The sequence below is a fragment of the Calonectris borealis genome, chromosome 16, assembly GCF_964195595.1.
Source record: "Calonectris borealis chromosome 16, bCalBor7.hap1.2, whole genome shotgun sequence".
In the NCBI taxonomy this organism is placed as follows: domain Eukaryota; kingdom Metazoa; phylum Chordata; class Aves; order Procellariiformes; family Procellariidae; genus Calonectris; species Calonectris borealis.
The window spans coordinates 13586244-13610055 of NC_134327.1; the positions used below are offsets into that span (position 1 = coordinate 13586244).

The window sequence follows — 23812 nt, forward strand, 5'->3', positions numbered from 1 at the left end:
CTGGTGGGATTTTGATGGCTTTCATGAAATGAAGTAGGAATGTTTCTATAGAATTTTCTGCCACATCTGTTTGCAATATCACCTGACTTGCACTTGAATTGCAAGAATCTTATTGGAGCAATGAAAAAATGATAGCAATAAGGCTTTTATGCAACTAAGATATTAAATAGATGAGAGAAGTGGAGCTGCTATTACCCAGCAATAGTGCTTGTCTAATGTAGAATCAGACAGTTTTTTATTTAACGTTTTTATATTAAGATATTCTAATCTGACTAAAATTTTTCTAGTGCTCTCATCGAATTGGAAAGTATTCCAGATGCAGCTGAGGTTTTTTTTTGTAAGTGATAGTGAATGTTCTGGTTGACAAAACAGAACCCGAGTCTCTTGACTCTTGTCTGTATAAAGTTAGCTTTTCTTCAGCTGCATGGTTTATGTTCTCTAAATCACTGAACTGTAACTGGTGACTGCCTTCATCCTTCCCCTATTTTTTTTCCTTCATAGTCTTGATACTCTACAGCCTCCTTCCCATGCCTTGGTAGAGGTTGCTGGGCTTTGAGGGCCTTTGTTCTGTTTGCTTTGTTTATTTATCCTAGGGCTCCTTTTTTGATGCACTTAGCAGTGAACACACGACTAATGTTCTGTCATTCCATCCTTTGCAAATCAGTCTGGAGGGCAGAGGACGTGCTGTCTCCTGAGTCCCCTTTGGCTGCCTCTCCGATTGATGCAGAGTCCAAAAACTGCATGTGTTTTGTTTTCCAAGCAGTGTTGTGTGCCAAAGCCAGTGTGTAAGCACATTCTCTGTCTGGAACTAGGAATTGTAGACATTTTTATGGAGGGTTGCTACTTAAATCGTCTTTTTTTCTCACCACTTTTATTAATGGGAGGGTGAGATCTTTGGTCAGTACTGGAATACAAGATTGGGAGCCAGAAATTCCTGCGTTCTGATGGGAACGTGTTTGGTTGTCTGGGGTAAGCTTTTTCCTGCCCATTTTACAAGTGAGATGTCAGTACAGTCAATATTTGGATTCTAATCCAGTTTCCCAACAGACTGACTGTTCTTACTGTGCAAGCAGGGCTAAAGAGAGTCCTCTAAATTGAAGGCACAGCACATGGATGTTGTAGCTTGCAAGAAGTTCTGATTGTAGATGGCCAGAGAACTACCTCTCAAAGAGGAGGTGTGCTGTAATTTTAACAGGGGATTGATCCTCCCCTTCTGGCGATGGGTGCTTAGCTGGCAATGCCTTGTTTGACAAGGGATAGGAAGAAGGAAGTTCCCCTGTGAAAGGGGTTATTACCAGTTTGGTAAACTTGCACAAAGCTGAGACTGTAGGGGGAGAGGGAGAGGCAAGGCTAGCAAGCCTTTCAAAGTGGACTTGAAAACAACACTTGAATATGTGCCACCTATCGCATTTGACCGTGGTGGTTTGTTTTCTTGCTTTCTGGAATAGCAAATACTTGTGCTACTTCATCACATTAATTCTCTTTCTCTCTTGTCCTGCTTCCCAGCTCTTACAAATCCATTGCAGCTTCTTGCGGCCCAGGCCAGCTCGTCCACTCCTGTTGTAGTCAGCCGGGTATGTGAGACAGGGACCGAAGAGACAGCAGCAGCCTCTTCCAGTGAACCTGAAGTCAAAAGACCCCGGATAGAAGAGTCCAGCGGAGCAGTCCCAGCCCAAACTGGAGTCATCACGTCTACAATGCCACAAGGACAGGCAACCAGTGAATGAAGAACCGGTGGGAGGAGCTGGAGTGATGCGGGGTGGGCATGGGATGGCAGCAGCCCCTAAAGCAGCTTTCAGAGAAAACAAACCACAACTGTAACAGCTCAAAACATAGCGGATAAAGAGCTCTTTTTAAATTCAGATTTTTAAATGGGAGGTCAACAGCTGTTAGAATCACAAGGTGCCAAAAAGAATGGAAAACCCCTCCCAAGAACCCATACCTGGAACTCTGTTCTGTCTTTACCTATGGGATATTTTTTCCTTTTTTTTTTTTTTAAAAAGATTCAAAAAAATACAGACAACTGATTGTACAACTGCTGGGATGTTTTTAACTGTCTTTTCCCCTTTTGGCTCCAAGGGGATAGGATTTGCAGTTCAGCATTTAAAGGAATGTAACACAAATACAATCTGCTCCCTGGAAAGAAAACTCCTCATTTTCTATGCCTTAATACTGTGCTTCTCAGAGCTTTGAACCGTAGGACCATTTTAAAAAGGCCACCTAAGGCAATCAAATGCTGAAAGATGGGTGCAGTATCTCACAACAACAGCATTAAAGAAACATGGTACCAAGCTTAAAGGAAAAGGCAAATGATTTTGTTGTTTTTTAAAACAGAAAAATTCTGAGTATGAACGAATGTTTTATTTATGTGGGGATTCAGGAGGAAGAGTTACAGGGCTCAACCACCTGGATTTCCAGATGCAATTTCTCTTCATTCCCTCTGAGGGAGAATAAGATGACAGAGGAACTGTATTAATTTGGTTCCTGTAAAGATATTAAAAACAAAGGGTTTTGTACCTTCAGTGATTTCTTACAATTATTCATCACTTGCTCTGGACAACAGCCAAAGTGTCTTGATGACTGAGGATCACATGGAGAAGGGTGTCTCCAAAAGGTTCTGTGTGCATTTGATTGATCACATCCCGTGCTGGAGCACCAGGTTTTGTTCAAAATAGCACTGTAGGTGAAGACATTGCCACTGTCTCTGTGAACTTGAGAAAATATTGGTTGATCTTCTGCACTAAAGCAGTCTGCCTTCACCTCCTGTTGGTAGCGTGGTCCTCAACTAGATGGACGATGGTCAGGAGGCCAGGGCTGGGTAGGAGTCTGTCACTGACCCCCTGCCATGGCTAACAGCAAAGCTCCTGTGTTATTCTTCTGACAGGGAAGTTGAGAGCTGGGGTGAGAGGCAGCAGAGTTCATACAGTGTTTAATACAAATTCTGTGTGTAGAGATCAAGGCAAAAGAGGCCTTTTATTTTCCAGAAGTCACTGGTGGTCTTAAACAGGTTTTCCAAAAGGAATTTGGAGGTTTCCCTTCATTGCCTGGCTCCCTCTCCCATCTCTCCTCCCTTGAGGACCATTTGCGTTGGCCATCAGGAGGAGGCTTTTACTCAAACTGTATTCCAGGCTCTTCATGTAGGACAAGTATGTCTTACGAGTAAAGCAGATTTGAGTCACTTCAGCCACGTGGAACAGTGGTTGTGTGTGATGCCTTGAGACTGGCAAATAAATGAACCTCTGCGTAGCCTCCAGCTAACCCCTTTGGTTTTACACCTGTTTGCGATCCCCTTGGCTAATGGCAGCTTCTGGCAGCACAGCAGAGATCTTTTAATTTAGAAAATGTTATGGCTTTGGTAATGGCAAAAGAGACTTGAGGGGTGGGGTATGCCTTGAGTAGGTTATCCCCCTATCTGTACTGATTTATTGTCAGGTTGCTGTCTTGTACAGTCTGACAGTGCTATCGCAGAGCAGAGAGGCAAGCCCACTGCATAAACATGTTGCAAAAAGATTTCCCCAATGTGCAGTAAATGATACTGTCAGTATGTCCGTGGGGATTAGGGCGTGAGGCACAACCATTCAATGTCTGCTGGAATTTGGGGAGGGGGAGGAAATCCGCAAGGTAGCAGCTGGCATCGCTTCTTCCCTTCTAGGTTTCCTTTCTCTTTGCCAAATCCCATTCAATAGCCGAGTCCCACCGCTTGAGTAAAACCCAGCCATGTTTTATTCTCGAGCCAATTGTTTTGTGAGAAATATTTGTGAAAGAAGGAAAGAATTTCTTAGTCTCGTGATTTGCAGTTACTTTCTGCAGTTAGAGGCACACAAAATATTCAGGATAGTTCATTTATCTACAGCGAGGCCCTCGTAATTTAGGTGTGTGCCTTTAGTGACAAGTTATTAGATTGGATTTTAGTACTTTGAAATTATTTTGTGAAGGAGGATTGTTACAGACCACAAAGTAATAGAAACAGGCCAGCCTCAGCTGTCACTTTTTGCTAGGAAGGCTAGCTGATAGCAGAAAAGCACACAGATATTAGCTCTGTTTTCTGTAGCCTTTTCAAAGCCAGAATTCCATAAAATGGACTTCAAGGAAGAACGCACAAGTGAGAGTGCAGCATAGTTTATCTGTGATTAATCATTACTTGCTGGTGATTGCTGGTTTAGATTCAGAGGCGTGCCTGTAACAGCCCTGAGGCTAGGGAGCTTTCCTGAAGCAGAGGATTCTTTGGGTTTCCAGTACGTTGAGTGAGTCAGCATAAGATGAGCAACCAACAGAATACTGTTCAAGATGTGAAGCTGCCAAAGTTTTGCAGATTTTTCTTTACTGCTGCTTTTCTCTTGGAAAGCCTAAATAATTAGACCCTAAACTTTTGTAAACTAGTCCAGCACCATAGAAATACGTCAGCTCAATCATGGTGTTTTCATACACCAGCTGCTGCTTTATAGATACCTCTTGGAAGCCCATCCTCAGGTTGCATGTATAGATCTGCCTCCTCAGTATTTAGAACAGAATAATACTTTCTCACTCTTCCTTTTGTGGCTGACAATTCCTGCTGGTTAAAACATGAGTTGAGGATAAGCAAATACCTTTGACCCGTTCACCCATTCTGCTTGAGGTGCCTGGAACTTGTCAGTTCATTCTGTCAGGGGATTTTTGCTTTATCAGTCTGCTGCATCCCCCCGCTACTGTAGGAAGCGGCCATGCCACTTGAAATTTTTTTTGCAGGTTTGTCTATACATTGCCTAAATCATTGCCTGATACTAGGTAAAACAGCAGTTCTTACTAAATCCTGTTGAGAGCTGTGGAAAAATGTGGTCCTCATGTGGAACACAAGAGATCGGGACATCTTGTTTCAGGCCTCCAGGTTAATTCTTTTAACACACTGCTCAGTCTGGAAGACAGCACCACTCCTTTTAACGTATCAGTCCTGATTCCCTAGGCTTTCAGTTTTGAGCACTGCAGAGGAATGAAAATTAATGTGATGGTAGAATTAAGCCTTCAACTAGAAAGAAAATATTACCTTAATGGTCATATGCATACTCAGATTATTTTTAAATTGATCACCTAACTTGTTTTTATTGTCTAAAAAGTTGGATCTCGTGTCCTCAATTGTATTAACTGAGGGAGGTTTGAGGGGGAGAGGAGTAGGAGACTTCACTGCATCTTCTGCTGTCTGTATAACGAAGGTCAAGGCATGTTGAATATTTAACCTGCTATAACTTAGACCTGGGAAAACTTTAAAACTGAGTTCTTAATTTGTGAATTCACTTTTCACCATTCCCTGTTGATTTTTTTTTTTTTTTAATCTTAGGCAATGACAAAGACTAACTTTATTTTGATTGCGGTCAGTTTATAGCAACTTTTGTTGCCTCAGTTTGCAAAAGCTGAATGTAGTTGTTCTTGGTTTTATTCCACTGGAATTCCTTAGTTATTGTTTTGTCTTGACCTTGGCTCTTGTGATACAGGAAGCTTTTTACAGTTAAATCAATTTAATCTGATTTAGTGATAACACCGTGCTGAGCACAGAATTGAAGTTCATGATTAGCTCATATATTCTTTTCAACTCCTTTTTCTTCCCATATTCCTCCCTCCCCCATACCATTAACGCTGTCCCCTGTAGCATATCCAGTCATTTTTATCCACTGACGGGAGCAGCACCTTGCATTAAGCTCTGCCCAAGGACTCAAGGATGAAAATACCAGTGAGATACATGGGGCTCCAGAGCAGGTTGAGAAAGGTTAATTTGGTCACCCTGTATTTAATTTTCATGCTGTGTTTTAGATGTGTTACTGTTGGGCACAGCTTGTTCAGGAGTGTTTTCAGAGACATGTTAAAGCTTTGTAAGAAGAAAGAAATAGTTAAATAACAGCTGAAGCCTTTATAGTGCTTCTGCAATCAATGTCGTGGTCTGGCTTCAGGTTTTGGGGGGAGTAAACTTGGTTTTGCGTGTTTTAGACATCTGTCATGTGTACTGACTTAGAACTGTCATTCAGAGTTAACTTCCACATTTTTGCCCGTTTTTCAGTAGGGAAATGCCAGCAGTAAAAATAAAACCTGAATCGCAGAAGGCTAGGGACCTATATCTAAGCAAGTGAGAGCGTCTGACCTGAGCTTTCATACAGTGTGGTGTGGAGCACTTTTCACTGACCGCTGGGGATGTTAAATTGATGTTAGAGCTTTTCATCTGTGTTAACAAGGGGGTTTCCCAGTGAGATATTTGGTATCACTCTGCATGCTAGTGTGTAAATGAATGTCAAAATGTAGGGTGAAAGGAGAAACATTTCCCTGTCATACCTAGGTTTGGGGATCTTGGATGACAAGGATTTAATCTAGCAATAGTTCTGTACCTTTCCATAGAGGATCAAAAGCTGTTTCTTCAAGCTTGTTGCATCTAAGGATTAAATTCCAGCTGGTTGGTTGTTCCATCTTTGTTTCTGAGGTTTAAACTATGACTGATGGTTTATCACTGTAATAAACATAGATCACATAAAACCGCAGTGTTAGGGAAGATCAAATCTCTATTTGCTGTCTCTGCCTTTGGCCAGTTGTAGCTATGTAGAAATACAGAATAACTTGGGTTGGAAGAAACCTTTGGAGGTCTCTGCTATAACCTCCTGCTGAGAGCAGGTCCTAACTAGATCATGTTGCTGTGACCTTGTTCAGCTGAGGTTTTAATGTCTCCAGAGTTCCATGACTCTGGTCCCTGTTCCACTCTGACGACCCATGAGGTGAAAACTTTTTCTCAGCTATCTAAGAAGAATTTCCCATGTAACTGCATGTGTTCGTTGCCTCTTGCCCTATCACATCACACCTCTGAGAGGAGCCTAGCTCTGCCTTCTCTGCATCTTCCAAATAGGTAGTTGAAGACACCAGTAAGACTTTCCCCATTTGCTTCCTTTTCTTAAGGCTGAACCAACCTGGTTTTCTTGGTCCCTTCTTGCACATCAGGAGCTCAAGCCCCCAGGGCATCAGGTGGAATTGCTGCAGAAGGTCCCTTCTGTCTTGTGCTGCGGAGCTCAAAATTGAACACAACACTCCAGATACGATCTGACAAACGCTAGGTGGAGTGGAAGAAGAATCACTTTCCTTGGCCTGCTAGCTGCACTTTTGCAAGTACAGCCCTGTACCTGCTTGGTCTCTTGCTGCAAGACAAGTGTAAGTGTAAGAAACAAGAGTTGCGAAGTGAACTGGAAATGCTCTGGATTGCATTCGTACGTATGCAACCATCTCGTCCCTCTCTTCCAAGGAAGAGTGCCAGCTTGGGTCTTGGAGCTTTTTGAACAAGAGGCAGTGCTGAAGGATCCTGATCACTTTTAAAAATATCTGTGCTTTACCTTATCAAATGATAGTTTCAATCCAATGTGGAACCTGCCTTGAGTTTCTACCCTGATGCAAAATCTTTCAGGTTTTCTAGTCCTGCTGCTAGTAAGTTGGACTGGGGCATTAAGAATGAACCTCTAAAGGAACATGACTAGCTTCATAATTTTGCGCTGAGCTTTTGAGTTTGCAAATGCCATCCTGCAGCAAATGATCTGTCTTCCCTTGCCAGCTGGTCTCTCAGGCAGCTCCTGTTTCTGCTCCCAACACACTTCTTCCCTTCTATTTGTAGTTGTTTCAGTCAACTCCAGAGTCCTTTAATCCAACTCTTAATTTAATGCCATTGCTTGAAGGTCTGCATCTGGTGAGAATCTGTGTGTTAGGTTGCAGTTATACAACAGATTGTTCAGTCATGTAACTTTTTGTTTCCTTCTGCGTGAAAAATTACGCCAAAGCTGCTACTACTATAGCATACACTACTGTCATAAAGTGTAGCTTACAATGGAGCCAGCTGTGCTGCAGAAAACAGTTACACTACAAGGTCATTTGGATTGCTGGAAATGATGGGAGTGGGAAGTGATGCTTTTTTGCCATTTGATCTGGACCTGATCAAAACAGAGCTGTGTGACTTCGTGCCGGAACGCCTCTCTTTCTGCGGCTGCCTAGCGGCTATTTGGCTGTGAATAGTTAGATCAGCATTTCTGTCTAAGTGGGTTATTTGCAGGGCAGCACACGTCTTTGTGCACACGGGTGTGGATATATGCGTATATAATAATCAGTAGTGGAAAATACCTAGCTGTGATGGTGGGCTTTCTCTGTTAGGTTGTCTTTCACGGGGCAGTAATACAGCAGTGGGCATTTTACTTTGGCCTGAGCAAGACATTTTGAAAAATACTTGGTTTTCTTGGAGCACTATATTTAAATTCCAAATTTTTAATCAACTTTTAATCTTTGTATTTATATGTTCAGAAAAATTCTTTTGATACCTTTTCAATTTACCAACACTGAATTAAAACTCTTCAGAATGTATGGCTGGTCCTCTCCTTACATGTCACTTTAAGTTTCAGAGCCTGAGGGTAGTTGTGCCAAGTCTACCCCTTTGCTCTCAAGGTAGAAGAAACCATTGACAATTCATGGGTGGCAGCTAAGGAAGAAACCCTTTAAATATTTTTTTTCAGAGGATATTAAATTAGATCTGTGTAAACATAAAATTTATATTTATTAACGTGTGTGTGAGTGTGTGTGTGTGTGTAAATATAGATATATAAATGGTCCATGACTATTTCTTTCTCTTAAATGGTACTTTACACAGGCTTTTATACAGTATGTTGGTAAATTCCCGCACCAGGCACTGATTCTAAAAGAACGATGTACCTATTTTTGTAATGAATGTGGGCAGCCGGTAGAAGCAGCTTTGTTTCAATGATTGCTTTCATTCCTCTCGCAGAGCAGAAGAGACGACTTGGTACTTGCATCTTCCTTGTGTAGGAGCCCTGCTTCTGGCTTTGTCATGCTTTCAGCAATCCCAGTCCATGCTGCTTTTCTGGCAAGAAAATCCCCCAAATGGCACTAATGAAAGCTTTCTCTCCTCAAATGATCTCTAGATGCGGTATCAGGGAGTTCTTTACAGATTCTGCTCTGTAAGTAATGGGACCTCATTTCTAACAGAGGAAATTAATGGAGGGTCCATGAGGATGCTGTAAGGTTGAGGAATTCCTTTCTGTCTGTCAGGTGGCTAAGCTATCACCGGGGCACTATGAAATGGTTTCTTTTCCTCTGTGGTGAGATTATTCTCCTTTTATGATGCTTCTATCTCTTCATGGGGCATGAGGTGTGTATATCTCCCTAAAAACAAATGTGTAAGTGTTTTTCTAATGTTCCCATTCACAGGGAGTAAATTTTACCTAACTGGCCAAATTTCAGTCGTGGTTTAACTCCACAAGGATCACTAAATTCACAAAAGTGTGTGTTTTGACCCACTTGGGTCTTCTGAGAATTAATCTTAACAGCAGGTTATACTTGGCTTCCTAATCCTAATTGCTCTTCCAGAAGTAGAAATTCCTTTCTCTGTAAGGACCTGAGTGAATGTTTCACCGTGGTTTCTGCTTACTGTCCGGTGGTCGGGCTTTGATGCTTAAGGGAGGACAGGATTGGTGGTAAGAAGAGTAACCAGAATAGGAGCAGTGAAAGGAAACAGCTTTCCTCCTCAGCCCAAAACAGCCCTTGTGAAAATCAGACTTTCCCTAGTATTTAGTTTCTGCTTTGTCTGCCGCTGAGTTAAGCAATGCACCCAGTATCCCAGACCCTGGCACCTTTGCCATGATCTAGACCTTTCAGTCCTGCTTCTACCCCCCCTCAGTTTCACTTAAAGCAGTCCAAAACAGAGCCTTCCTTAAAGCTAAGGGCAACGTTGAGGAGAAATGTCTGTTAGCTGAAGAAAAATGAGATCTAAACGGAGCAGAAAAAGTGAGATTTCCTTCTGTTTCGCTGCCTTGCTGCTAAAAGTCTGGTGCAGAGCATCCTAATGTTCTGCTTATTTGTATGCCGCTCTTTGGAGGTGGACAGGCTGCTAAGTAGGCAAGTTGGCTCTCTAGCAAATGAATTACTGTAAACCTAAATTTGCTTTCTCTCTCTTTTTTTTTTTCCCTCCCCCAAGTGGGCTTGAAGTAGAGAGAACCAGAGTATTGTTCATAAGATCTTCTTGCTTTAATGGAAAAGAAAATGGGGAATTTTTTTTTTTAAAAATCTCATTCAAATATAACTGATACAGAAAATGGAACAGATTTAAAATACGAAAATCTTACAAGACCTTACATTGTCTTGGGTTCTGGACATGCCGTTTGTACTGCGATGAGACTGGCCTTGTCCAGCCTGCCAGCCAACCTCCACGTAGCTAAAAAGAGCATTTAAGAGTCTGTAGCTGTCCAAAGGACTGTTAAAAGCTGTTTAGGGATAAATTAAAAGATGTATGTGAGCAATGATGGTAAAGCTGGAAATTCAGATCCAACTCTGAATATTTGCTTTAAAAAAAAGAATCAGAAAAATCTGAATTTCCCCCTGTTCTGCAGATAGGCATTCCCACTGAGTCCTTAGGGGAAGGCTGCAGTGAGACGAGGACCTGAAATACCTCAATGGCTTGACAGAAGCGTTTTGCTACAGACATCTGTGGGAGCCTTACCCCTTTCACCTAGATTTGGCACTTAATTTAAAGATGCGGATGGATGGAGGAACTAAAGCCATGCTTGCATTTCAGTTCCTGGTGTTGCCTGTAGAAAACACCTCCAGCCAGATGTTTTTTTACAGCTGATATCAAAAGTATTTTTTGTGACTTGTTTTCATTATCAGTGCTTTTTAAATAGCAGGTGTGTATCCCAAGGGGGAGAGCTCCATCTGGGGCAATGGATGTGAAGTTCATCTTTCTCTGGCCATGTTGCAGCACTGCTCCTGTGAGATGCTTAACTGCACAGGCAGAGCGCGGCTCCCACGAGGGGTGGGAGAGGCTGCAGCTCATCAGAGGAGACAGCAAATACGAGCATCCGAGGAGCAGGACCTGCATTTCCACATCAAACGGGATACAGTGGTTTTGGTTTTGTTTTTTTAATATGGAGCCATACTTTTTTTTTAAGTAATTTGAGATCTGAATGTGATTTCTAATGTATCAAGAACGTTAATATTTTAAAGCTATAACAAAGTTTTAAATTTCTACTTTTTTTTTTCATTTATTTTAACTGTTCTGTTCTGTTACCTTAATTTGATGTATGTGGTTGGGGAATGTTGCTCCTCCTCTTAGCATTTGTTTCTATAACCAGAAATAAAATTATATATGAAAGAGAAAATGCCCTGAAATTGCTTGCTGCTTTTGAGTGACAGACTTGCATCCTGCCAGTGTAGTATCGTAGGGGGGTTAAAATTCCTGCAGCGGTTTGTGTTGTACAGTCTACCCCTTCTCACAATGGGAGGGGACAGTGTGTTTTAGCGTTTTTTTCCTTTTATTATTTTCATTAAATGCTGTAGGAGGGAAGTATATGTCTGGACACCTTGCACTGTTTTAGAGTTCATAGATATCCTGTTTTTGATCCCTTGTCAGTTGTTTGGGAAGCTGTTAACTCGCGGCAGAGTGAACATATGTTTGTGTGTGTGTTTGAGATCCAGAATGCTTCCCATGGGGATTATAAACTCTTCCTCCAGCTCTAGCTTTCATTTTGTCATGAAGTGAAACATTGTTATTTTGAAAGAGAAACTATTTCCACGTATTTCCCTGTAATTTATAATAATTGTTTCATTTAAGCATATGAGGTCAGAAAATAGTTCTTTATCCCGCTACCTTATAGTTAGGTTTTTCCTCTCTTGTCCTCGTAACAGAGCTACAATTTAAGTTCAGGGTTTATTTTGACTAACCAAAGTCATTCTGAGCTCCAAAATTGAATAGGAATGTCTTTTTTAAAAAAAAAAAATTGTACACAGTGTAGCAAAGATATTCAGCCAGAGCTTTTAAAACTGTGGTACCATCTCTGGCACCGTGTTTTCTGCCGCAGCCGGGGGAGAAGATGTGCGGGGAAAAACCTGGATGCTGGTGCTTGCCCCCTCTCCGCACCGCAGCCTGCACTGGCTCTGACCGCTAATAGCTGGGCTGATGGATGCTGCTGTGTCTTCGGAGGGCAAGAGGCAGCTGATGCTCTGCGGGCTAATTGCATCCTGTTAATGAACTTTAATGCCAGGGGGGCATAGGGCAGAGAAGTACCAAAGGGCAAAGCGCCGAGACAGCTTCTCCTCCCCGCAGGGTGATGCACAGCTCGGCAGTGAGAGCCTCGGGCTTGTTAGCAGTCGGGAGGAGAGGGATGCTGACGGGGAAGCGATCATGCCTTTTCAACCTTTCGGAAGCTCTGAAGAGCACCTGCTGAGCAGCTATTTTTAACACCTCTTGCCCTTTTTGGAAAGCATCGTTTTTTGAACAGGTTGTGGAAAAGGCTAATAGGGCATCTTGTATCGTCACGCTCTTAAAACCCGAACTCCGCCGTGTCTCTGCCATGCAGTGATGTTTCCCGTAGGTTTGGGTCCCCAGAGCTGCTCTCCTTCATGCCACGTTGGCATGGCCTCAGAGCCCAGCTTCACCTCAGACTCCTAGGTGGAGAATAATAGCAGCAGCGTCTCGAAATAATCAGTGAACAGCCACTAGAGAGGATTTTGCCGTTACTCCTTCTCCCCCCCTCTCTGCGGGCAGGATCCGGCCCAGTTTCCCCAGGGCTAGGACCAGCCATGCCCCAGCCCCACCGGAACTTCCCCGGCAGGCGGAACCTTCGTGCAGCAGCAGCCGCGTCCCCCCGGAGCCGGCGCGGCTGGACCGCCCGGCTCTGGGGGGCCGTTGTGGCCGCGCACCGAGGCGGGGGGAGCGGCGGAGCATCCGGCATGTTCACGGCGGCGGCCGAGAGCTTCCTCAAGCAGGCGAGGTACCGCGGGGGCTGGAGCACCGGGAGGGGTGCTGCCATCCCGGGGTGGGTGCTGAGGTACCGGGGGAGGGCGGCAGAGCTCCCTCGGGGCGGGCGAGGTCCTGTCGGTGGTACCGGGCCTGGGGCTGGCGGGGGTCGGGGCTGGGCTGAGGGGGGAGCCCGGGCCTCGGCGCTGCCTCACCGGGGTGGGGTGGGTGGGTGGCTGGCTGCACCCCTCCAGCTCTGGGCTTCCGAGGAGGGCCGGGAATTGGCCCGACGGCCAATTCCCGACGGCCGCTGCCCCCGCCAGGGAGATCCAGGAGGAGGAGCTGCGGAGATTCGCCTCCCGCGTCGCCGCCCTCCTGCAGGGCCCGGAGCTGGGCCCCGAGGCCGTGGACTGCCTCCAGAGGCTGCACCTCGCCGTCGCCGCCACCAAGTACCCACGCAAGTGAGTGGCCTTGCGTCTCTCTGATGTTCGCAAGAAGCAAAGCGTTACTTTCCTGACAAAAAAAAAAGGGGGGAAGGGGAGGGGGACTTAGTGCTTTAAAAAAACACCCCGTTTTGAAAACACTGAGCTTGATATAAACGTAAAGCTCCTCTTTGCCTTTTTTTCCCCATTGCTAAGCAGAAGGAGCCTACCTCCTTCTGCAGCGAGGGTAACAAGAACTTGTGTCACTGAGCACTCTTTCAAGCTGCGCTAAGGAGCAAAATTCAGAAGGGAAGATGGTAAGATGGCATTAGTCAGGGTCACTGTCAAGGGAGATAATCCCAAGACCAAGAATATGCAGGAAATAAGTCTCTGAATCTTTTCTTGCCTTGCAGTGATGCTTTACTGTGACTCTTGCAGGCTAGATGGCAAGTTTGTGGAACTGCTGCAGACAGTGCTGTGTTCGTCCAAGTGCCCTGAGCAGATTCAGGTGTTATGTGCTGCCATCCTGAGAGAGATGTCGCCTTGCAATGACCTGATCCTCTCCTGCCATGAGATTCAAGATACAAAGCTCTTGAGCCTGGTATCCTCTGTGCTTTTGGCTCAGGTAAATGACCTGTCAAGTCAGAAATCTTACCTTGTCGATAGGGATTTGCTTTCTGATTGTTCCCTGTTTGCTGAGCTCAAGGAAAGTGAAAATCAATTGAAAGTATCTACCAAAAAAACAGAAGCACTTCCATGTTCGTTTAAGAACCTAATTATTCTGCTTTGTGTAGGAAAAAATCGTAACTTTTTTGTGTTTAGTATTTCATAACAAAGAATTCTTAAAATTGTGCTGTGTACAGACTGAGGGCCTCAAGTAGGCTTGTAACTACCTGGGAGCAGAAAGGAACATTTTAGTGCTGGCTGCTATAATAGACTTCAAGTCAGGGCTGCTTGAACCTGTAGAGCAAAAGATTTGAGAGTGAATTTATTACTACTACTTTTTATTTTTATGGCACTGGCTTTCATGTTCAAATGTAAAAAAATATACATAGAACCTATAAAACGTGTAGGGCTATAAATGTGGATGGTGCTTCAAAGATCTAGATTCCCCATGGAGAAAACATGAGGACCTTCCTGTTTTGAGTGCTGCCTGCATTGAGTGCCCTCTGGGGAATAAGCTGGAAACTTTTTTTTTCCTTCTACTTTTTCTTTTACTATTATTGTGCCTATTAAAGATAAAATATTTTCCTGAACCCTCCTGAAACTTCTCATTCTGAGTTTCACTGTGTGCTTAGAAATGCCTCCTACATTTCTGATTACTCCTCTGAGTCTTACTTAGCTAGAGGAAATGAAAACATAGAAACAGAAAACAGTGACGTATTACTTCTGTGCTGCCTTACAAAACACCTCTCTCCCATATTCAGCCTTGAGACCGCAGTTCTACAGTGCAAAAATATACCCCGTGTGTTAGATTTTGTTAGATTACAACTAAAACTATGAAGATATTTTCATCAATTTTTTATGTTACTAAAACTTGTTATATTTTAGCCATTTCAGTATCACTTCTCTAACATGGGGTGCAGTGAGCAGCAGCCTCACTCATGAAAGCAGCCGCACTTCAGCAGAGCCTTTAAAAACAACTTCTGCATATTTTCCTTTGTCGCTGCTTTGGGTGGAAATCACACTCCTTTTCTTTGCCCCCCTGTCCCCTTTGGCTCTGCAAAGCTGATGTTCCTTTTGTAAAGCTTTTGGTTTTTCAGAAAACACAGCCTCTGGAGCTGGAAACCTGCCATTGATTTGAGTTCAGTCTGGTTTTCCTCTGAGCAACAAGAGATGTGTCAGCAACATACATAAGCAGCCCCATCATTTGCAGTGAGCTGCAGCAATGTATCTGCGGGAGGAGTGGGGTTGTCTCTTCCATTTTCCTTCACTGCACAGATTCCCATCCCTGAACCTTAAACTTCCTTGTCTGTATGTTGCTTTCGTCGATTTATCCACGCCTATTCATGAGAGAAGCACAGAAAATAGCTGCAGTCATGGGTGAGGTTCCCACCTGAAATTCCTCACTGGAAGCTCGCCTGTAATCTCCTAATTGCTTCTAGCGATCTGGTACAAATCTGACTATTAGATGGGGAGTGTCAGAGATTGGTATGTATGGCAGTATTCACTGCCTTCAGCAGCCAGCTGTCCAAGACCCTGAGCAGCAGAGAAGGTTTACTTTTTGTTGGCATGATGACATTCACAGGGAAAGAAAACCTTGTCAAAAGTCTGGGTCCGCCTGTCATCTTTAACAAAGTCATCTTGGACAGAAGGGTTTGACAGCATCTCAGAGCCACAGCCATAACAGCCTCCAAAAGGGGAAGGTGCTTTATTTTCCACATTGTGAGGATACGGACTAACCAGAGAGTCCTAGAACATGTTACAACAGTCCATTGTCTGTTCGTAAATTTCTAATTTAACAATTGAGCTAGCAAACTGCCCACATGGGCAGTAGTTAGTGCTAGTACTCTCTGCTCTAGGATTGATGGATCAAAGTAGTGTTTAATTTGAAGACATCCACTGCAGTTGTTAATTTCCACTTCAGGTGATGGTTGTCCACAAACCTGTTGCTCCATCAAAGTACTCTCCCCTCCTAGGATCTGTGCATTCACATTGCAGAAGATCTCTGTAAGATGTGGTAAAATAGCCTGTGCTGTGAATTCTTTTTATATTTGACATTGGTATTGGTGCCTCATGGAAGAGTTTGTATGGTATTGGTCTCTAGCACTAGTAAAAGATTATCTGCCTAGCTTTACCTCTGCTTTATTTTTAAGGGAAATAAGAAGGCTGAAGTGTCTGCTGTTGGGCAGCGTATTGTGAAAGTCCTCGAAAGAAGACTGCCTGAGGGTCAGAGTGCTCGGTACCTTCTTCCTGTCCTGTCAAATGTCATCAGTCTTTCACCAGAATCTCTAACTGAAGGTAAATATATAGGAAGGCCTGAGATTACCATCTGGCTGTGATCTGTATAGTGATCAGAAGGCTCCCTGAAGGCTCTGGCTAGGAGTAGGACTTGGAAACTGCTGTTAAAAATGAGATCTTTGCCACAAGGAAAAAGAACTTACTGGGCAAGATATATTCCACCACTCAAAAATGGGACTGGGCCTTCAGCTGCTTTGTTTTCTTCTGTATGGATTTGTGTCACAGTAACGTGTACCCCAGCTAAGGTCTCCAGATGCAGTAGGAATGTGAAATTGTAGCTATCCTGAAGAGCATCAAGCAAAGTGAGATAGAAACAGATGTGCCTGTGAATCTGTTCAAGAGAGCAGCAAAAACAACTAGGGGTACTCTTCATAAGAGAGCCAGGACCATATGGGTAGTGGTGAGCGATATGCCCTGGTGAGTAAACCATAGGAGAGCATTCCAGGCTTAAAATGTGAGGAATTGTGTTGTGAGCAAGAGTCTGTTCTGGGAGTTTCCTGGGAGGTTTCCATATGCCATGCAGTATGCAGGAGAAGCTTTGGGGAGGACGCTGGGCCGGGGTGTATATGGGCTGGCTGAGCAGGCAGGATTACCTGCCTTAGCTTCTTTCTGCGTGTTCTCTGTGAGGGGTTTATGCCTTTGTCTGCTGAGCTGAAGCCAGCCACTGCCTGAATAGATTTGACAGTATTTTTGCACCTTTCTCCTAATAGCAGCTGTGGATTGAGACAAAGGAACAAGTACCTCTTGACTGATCTGGTACCAGAAGTCCTTGGTTCCAGCAGTCACTCCCTGACTTTTTGTCTGAGGAAACAGGCAAAACAATAATGAGACTGACCCAGTGACTAGGAGTGAGAAAAGGATACAGAGCTCTGAAATGAGTGTGAGCAATCCTGGACTCTGAAGTACTATGAGGAGGAGTATAGGGCATCCACCTTGGGATACCAGTTTCTTTACTGATTGCTGAATCAGAGACACAGTGATCTAGGCTGAAGGAAAAGCACAGCAATTGAGGGGTAACAGGGGTATATTGCAGAGGCTGCTTCTCTGCCCGATCTAGCAATGACCCTGTGACTTTCCTTGTGCAGAGCAGACCAACGTAGTCAGTAAAAAGATAGCCGACTGGCTGAGGTATGCGAGTATTCAGCAAGGAGTCGCTCAACCCTCCGGAGGCTTCTTCTCCAATCCCAGAACCAGACAGGTAAGTGCTGAGTTGCCGTGGTCATCTCACAGGGGCATTTGTTAGTCAGTTACCTGCTGTTTCGGGTTTCCAGAATCAGCTTCTTATGGGAAATGGTAACCTAGAAGTGCTGCTGTTCTTAGTCACTTTTTGTGGGATAAGTCGTCAAGACACATGGGAAAGAAAAGTAGGGATATTTGTAGCTCCAAGATTTAGAATTTCTGCAGTAGACCCAGAACTTTGATCCTTGAACTAGTTTTGAGGGGAGAGTCTTTTAGTGACCATGCACCTTGGAGTAAAAGCTGATTGGAAATGAGGCCTGTGTCAGAGAGAGGGGGAAAGTTTGCAGTGTTTCAGCTGCGGAAAAGGATCCAACACAGTTGGCTTTTCTCTCTCTGGATAACTGCCCCCCTGCAGGTCCCATAGTACATATAAATGTCTTCGTGGGCTCAGTGGAGTTTTCCCTGCCTTCTCACTTGCTCTCTCCCTGGGGATCTGACCTGCTGCATCTTTTCTTGCAGCCTGGTCCTGTCACAGAGGTGGATGGTGCCATTGCCACAGACTTCTTCACAGTGCTCTCAGTGGGTCAGTACTACACACAGGACCAGTGGCTCAACGTGCAAGCCTTCTCCATGCTGCGAAATTGGCTGTTGTGCTATGGGGGCAAGGGGTTGAAGACCCCTAATTCAGGTACAAACTGAAGGGCTGCAGGCCAGTGTGGGCTGCACCCCCAAGAGAGGTGTGTGCTCTGAGATGATTAGGTGGCTGCACCAGCAACCCAGCAAGTGGCAGGAATATGGGCAAGAGTTCAGAGCTCTCAGACTAGGAGCAGGGAAACTTTGGGAAGGAATATCACAAAATGTCTTGACTGATCCTTACTGACCCTTCCACGAGGAATTATTTGTTCAGTGAGTCCCCTGGTTTCAGACAAAACCCCAGAGAAAAAAGGCCTGGGTGACAGGAGACAGCATCTCCTTTGTGTTCTTGTAACACTCCCTTCTTCCCCAGCCTCCTTTTCTTCGCAATGCGCCTGGGGACAGACAGCTCCTTGCTGTTGCTGGGCAGCTGTGTGGGTTACACTGCCCATTACATGAACTGATAGGGGGTAATCTTTATTCTGTAGGTGGCAAATCAGGAATGGACAGGTCTGTTATGTCTATGGTCTCAACTACATCCATATCTAGTCGCCTGCTTCCCCCAAAGGACCGTCTGCGGGAGAAAGCCTTCGAGTACTGCCAGCGGCTTATTGAGCAGAGCAACCGGCGTGAGTCTTGCCATGAACCCTCCTTGGAGCCGTCTTGGTAGTGTTCTTGAAAATGTTTCTGGTTCACTGCCTCTTTGGGCTGGGATCTCACTCCCTAGAGTCCACAGTCAGGCTCTAGGCATGTGACCGGTTGCAGCTGCTGGTGCAAGTCATTGACCAGCCCTGAGCTGGGGTGTTGGGAGGGATTTGGAGGCAATGGCCATGTTCTGCCTCCTACCCGTGATTTGCAGGGGGGGCTGTGGAACTTGGTTCTCATTAGCCGGAATCGGGATCAGTATGTGTTCTCACCTGTCCTGAAATCTGGGTTAGTGCTCAAACTGACAGCCTAATGTTCCTGTTTGGACTCAAAGTTTAACTTGGACTCCTTTCTCTGGCAGGACCCCTGAAGAAAGATGATGGAGACCTGCAGAAAGCTGTAAGTACACAGAAGTGGACTTCACTACAGTGAAGCTCTGGGAGTTTGGCTTCCCCTGCTCTGATCTGACTCTCTGCTCTCCTGCAGTGTCTCATTGAGGCGGTGACAATCATGGACATCATCTGCAAACAGGACTCCTCCTACGTGTACCGCGCAGTCTCCTTCCTGAAAATCCTTCACGGCAGAATCAGTGGGGATGCCACTTATGCCAGGGCACTGCTGCCCATTGCCCAGTTCTTCCTGAACCACGGTAAGTCATCAGCTCTTGCCCCCTCCTCCATGGTCTAGTCTTGCATACTCTTAGCGCAGCCTTTTGTCCTGGCAGTTTGCTGGTTGCCTGAGTTGGTAATTCAGCATTGGCTGTATTCTGGGATGGGTGATCCCACTCCCGGACATCCAGGAACTGTGCTGTCCTGTGCTTTTTAGAAAAACATAATCCAGATTTAGCTTAGCCCCTGGAGCCCGTGTTGGCAGGGCTGCTGGGTGAGCTGTATTCAGCAATATGCTGTGTCCTCCCAGGCAAAATGGCAGCTGTGGACTCCGATGCAATCTACAAACACTTATTCACTGATATCCCGTCTCAGCTCTTCCACAACCCATCACTGGCCTTCGAATTTGTCCAGTTCTGCAAAGACAACATCCAGCTCTTCACTGAGACCTCCAGCATATTCAGGCAGAGCTTCCCAAATCTCTTCAAGGTACAGCTTGCTGGAGCAGCACAGGAGAGAGCCTGCTGCACGTTCCTTTCTGTGCCCCAGAACTCTCTGTTTGCCTTTCAGTGCCCTCCATGTCCCTTCATGGCAGTGCTAGGGAGAGCATAGGCAAGAAGGATGGGCCAGAAGGACTGTTATAAAAGCAGGTGTGTTTGAAGAGGGTTCTGGGTGTGATTAGCACTGCCAGTAGAGGAAAGTCTGCATTAGTGTTACTGCCAGTGGGTTGGGAAGCGCAGTGAACACAGCACTTTGTTTCTGGAAAACTTTAATAAGTTGCAGCTTGACAGCCACTGAACCAGCTGCCAGATGCCTGTGTTGAGCTTCCAGCAGCCTCTCAGGTTTTGACCAAACCCTCAGACTTCTCTGGTTTTGCTTTTCAGAAGTGAGTTTCCCTTCCCTGTCCCTTTTGGTCACAGTGTGAGAATTGTCTGGGTGTGTGGTGGAGTAGCAGGGATAGTACAGCATTTTGCGCTTGTTCCTTGCAGTTCCTGGCATGGAACAGCCCACCCCTTATCTCTGAGTTTGTGGACCTTCTCCCATTTCTGCTGGATGCAGGCACAGCCATTGAGATCTTCCATTTGCTGCTCGACCTGCCCTGTTTGACAGCAGCTCTGGATATCCAGCTGAGGTAACGCTACCTTCCCTTCCTCTCGCTTGCTAATCAGGGACTTGACATTGACTATAGCCTAGTACACCCTTCTCTGAGCCTCAGCTGCCCTCTGGCTGCCGCTGTCACAGAGCGAGAGGCATCTGCTACAGTCAAGTTAACACAAAGCTGCACAGATGTCAGCCCAGTTTTCCTAGTAATGTGCTGTGCATGGGAAGAGAAGGTGACCGGCTCTTGCATTTCAGTACTGGACTGTGTTTGGGGCTCTGGGAGCTGTTGTCATTCCCCTCTCCGTATCCAGCTCCAAACTGTTGCCACATGCTGGAGCGTCTGCCATGAGCAACCACCTCAGCATGGAGGTGTGGGCTACCTGGTCTTTCCTCCCTGCTCTGACCCCTCTTCTCTGGCTGTGTTCTTCTGGAGGCATACAGAGGTTCCTTCCTGAGGTCGTTAGGAACTGTGAGTCTCCAGGAAGATGGGATACAACTGGGACTGACTCTCACTGCTGTACCTCTGCTCTTCCTTGTCTTCCCTGACATTAGCAGCTTTTTCTGGAGTGCTTAGAAAAGGGGGTCATCCTAGAGGCAAGACGTTGGTGGCTTTGGTGACTGAGGGATACAGAGCGCCATTTTCCCCTTTCCCAGGAGTGATACAGAAGCGATTCTGGAACTATTGCCTGACCCCAGGGGGTCTGAGCTTATCATTTCTGTCATCCTGGTTCTCTGGCTTCCAGAGAGCCTGGATTACACCAACCTGCTGTCCCTGTTTCAGTGGAAAGGGAGTTATTCCATTGTTCAGGATTCCAGCTATGCCCTGGCCCATTCTCATAATGCAGAACGTTCTGTGTGTGCCTCCTGCTAGGTCAACCGCTCTTCCTACCTCCGAGAGGGCTGCCTGCGACCCAGCTGTGACGCCAGCCACCTGTCTGGAAGCCTTTCGCCATCCCCTCTACAAGAGCATGTTCCAGTATCTTCTCCGCACCAAGTCTGCTCCCGAGGACGCCCCAGAGAGGTAGGAGGCTGCTGTAGGAGACTGCCACAAGGGTTTGGTTCAGCCATCCAGCTCTGGGAGGCAGCACCGGGATTGCTGGGAAAGGCGTAGCCGCTCTCAGCTAGGGTGAGGTGGATTTGATCTTCCCTGTGTTAGCTTTGCCAAGCACTCAAAGGTGGTGTGGGGGGATAGGGAAGGGCAGCCAGGAGAGTGGCTGGGAACAAGCCTTCAATAGTTACTTTTCTGTTGCCCACAGGCTGATTCCACTTCGGCAGCTGCTGGGATCCCTGGCCAGCAGCCCAAGGGTCATACAGTGTGCAGAGACTGTCCCGGTCTTACTGGAGCTCTTTTTCAGGGTGGTGGCAGAGGTAGGCACTCTTAGGGGAGTTTGGCTCCCAGTCATGCCACAGGGATCTCTTGTTATGTGAAGAGCAGTTGTAGAAGCGTAAGTGTTAAGACACTGCAGCTTCAACAGAGGGGTGCATGAGGGGAGGGTGAGATGGTCTAATACTGGCGTAAACCAGCGCTGAGCTGGCTATTTCGTCTGGAGAAACAGAAAAGCTCCATGGTGCAGTGTCAGGCTTCAGACTGTTCTCTCAGCCAGCTGTAAAGCAGGTGGGTGAGAGCAGAATGAGTGCCCAATACCTGCCTTGTGCACTGCTCCCTTCCTGCTAGATCAGGCTGTTTCTGTGCCAGCCGTCTTATCTGGCTGGTTAGTTTGGGTTTTGGCTGCTGGAAGTCACTGGTGTTGCTGAAGCAAGGGCTGTTTTTCAGTTTGCAGATGGGCCGCTGATAAATCAGCTGGTGGTGCTGCTGCTGCAGAGGAGTGACCAGCTCTATGAGATCCCAGCCTTTAAAGATGACGTATACAGGTGAGATGGGACAGGAGGCCCAGCCAAGCTCCCAGCCCTTCCACTGCTGCAGCCTGGCATCCCAGGGCAGCCCAGGAGCCTTTTCAGCTGTGGCCCCGTCCCTGCTGTGACACATCTTTGAAGGGTGCAAAACGGGAACTGCACCTTCAGCCCTGCTGGAAACATCCTGAGTGTACACCAGGTGCTAGCACTTCCTTGGTTTGGTGATGACCACCTTGCGCGTGTCTGAGTTCTGCCCATCTCTCTCCTCCAGGGTACTGAGCTCGCAGCTGGTGATGCTCTGCAAGCTGCGCCCTGCGCTCGTCGTGGAACTGTCCAAGGAGATTCTGGAGTTCTCGGGAACGGTCAGCAACATCCAGAAGAAGGAGACCATCTTCACCCACATGGTAAGCAGGGTCTGCCTGCTTCTGCCACAGGTTGCTCCTGCGGTGCAATCTGTTGGTCACCTTCCCTTTTCTCCTCTCCTCTGTCCTAGCATTAGCTAATCTGATTTGCCATTCCCTAAAAATTATTCGATCCTCTTTCCTTCTGTTTGCCCTGAGCACATCTGCCTTCGCTTCAGGTCTGGGCTATTGGAGAGTACCTGTCGGTGTCCTACGACAAGCGCTGTACTGTGGAGCAGATCAACCGGTTCTTTGAGACACTGGAGGCCATGCTATTCGAAATCACCCAGCTCCGGCCACTGGCCAGCACCCCCAGCTACGCACCCCGTGCCATCAGTGTCCTTATGGCCACCTTGACCAAGCTGGCAGCTCGCAGCCAGGACTTGATCCCCAGGTGAGGAGGGATGGCAGGGAAGGGCAAAGGGCAGAAAGGTGCATATCTGATGGGTCCAAACACAGATGTTGGCTAGTGTTAAATAATCAAGCTTGGCAACTGATGGAACCTGAAACTGAAACAGGACAGAGGAAGCAAGCTGTGGAGGAGCACAGTTTGGGGAAGTGGGATTCATCTGCTGACTAACGCTCTGTGCATCAGGAGGAGCGGCTGGGTAGCATCTGGTGTTCACCTACAACAGAGTCTTTTGGAGTACACAGGCTTAAGTCGTGACCTTGCTGGGTGCAGAGGTCCTGCCAGCTGACGGCCATGTCCTTCTCTCCTGCAGAGTGTCCATGTTCCTGTCCAAGATGAGGACATTTGTGCAGAGCCCTGCTGTCACCTCTGTTTACTGTGAGGAGGACCTTGAGGAGATCCTTATCCGGGCAACTGAGCTCATGAACCTGCTGAAAATGCCGAGCGTGGCTCAGTTTGTGTTCACGCCACCTGTAGATGTGGCCAGTACACGGTTTCAGAGAGAGGTGAATGACTCCCTCCCTTTTGCCCTGAGGACAGTCACACGTCTCCTAGAGCCGGCTCCTGGCTTCATGCCAGGGTGAAGGCATGAGGTTTCTGAGAGGCTCCAGCCTCTATTGTAACTCATCGGACACTGCTGACCCCCTGCTGTGAACGGGAAATGAGGAACAAATGATTGTGAATGAAAGCGAAAACAGGAATAAGTAAAGCTGAGGCAGCTCTTCTGCTCTGAGGCTTTTTGTATTTCGGTCTCCTAATGCCTGTTGCTTTTCTATCTCCTCAGCTTGTCTTACCTCTTCCTGGTCAGTATGGATTGAAAATCCCAGTGGATTTATGTGAATGTGGCAGGAGGGTGAATGTATGCATTA

The 23812-nt window shown here is 46.2% G+C and overlaps 2 protein-coding genes across 3 annotated transcripts in view; both read left to right on the forward strand.

Moving 5' to 3' along the window:
• FOXK1 (forkhead box K1) overlaps positions 1–11153 on the forward strand; it is a 57377-nt gene extending 46224 nt beyond the window's left edge. For both annotated transcript variants that reach the window (XM_075165337.1, XM_075165338.1), the window contains exon 9: positions 1507–11153. In XM_075165337.1, coding sequence (XP_075021438.1) covers positions 1507–1727 — 221 coding nt within the window. In that variant the 3' untranslated portion in view covers positions 1728–11153. The remainder of the gene's footprint in view (positions 1–1506) is intronic.
• A 1455-nt stretch (positions 11154–12608) lies between these two features.
• AP5Z1 (adaptor related protein complex 5 subunit zeta 1) lies at positions 12609–23687 on the forward strand. The gene is made up of 17 exons (XM_075165340.1): positions 12609–12764; positions 13054–13191; positions 13591–13777; positions 15969–16113; positions 17199–17311; positions 17812–17980; positions 18414–18554; positions 18932–18969; positions 19057–19219; positions 19489–19667; positions 20168–20310; positions 21151–21300; positions 21536–21647; positions 22054–22151; positions 22405–22537; positions 22714–22928; positions 23257–23687. Exons 1-17 carry the CDS (start codon positions 12724–12726, stop codon positions 23525–23527), a joined length of 2436 nt encoding a protein of 811 aa, XP_075021441.1. The 5' UTR covers positions 12609–12723; the 3' UTR covers positions 23528–23687.
• The last annotated feature ends 125 nt before the right edge of the window (positions 23688–23812 follow it).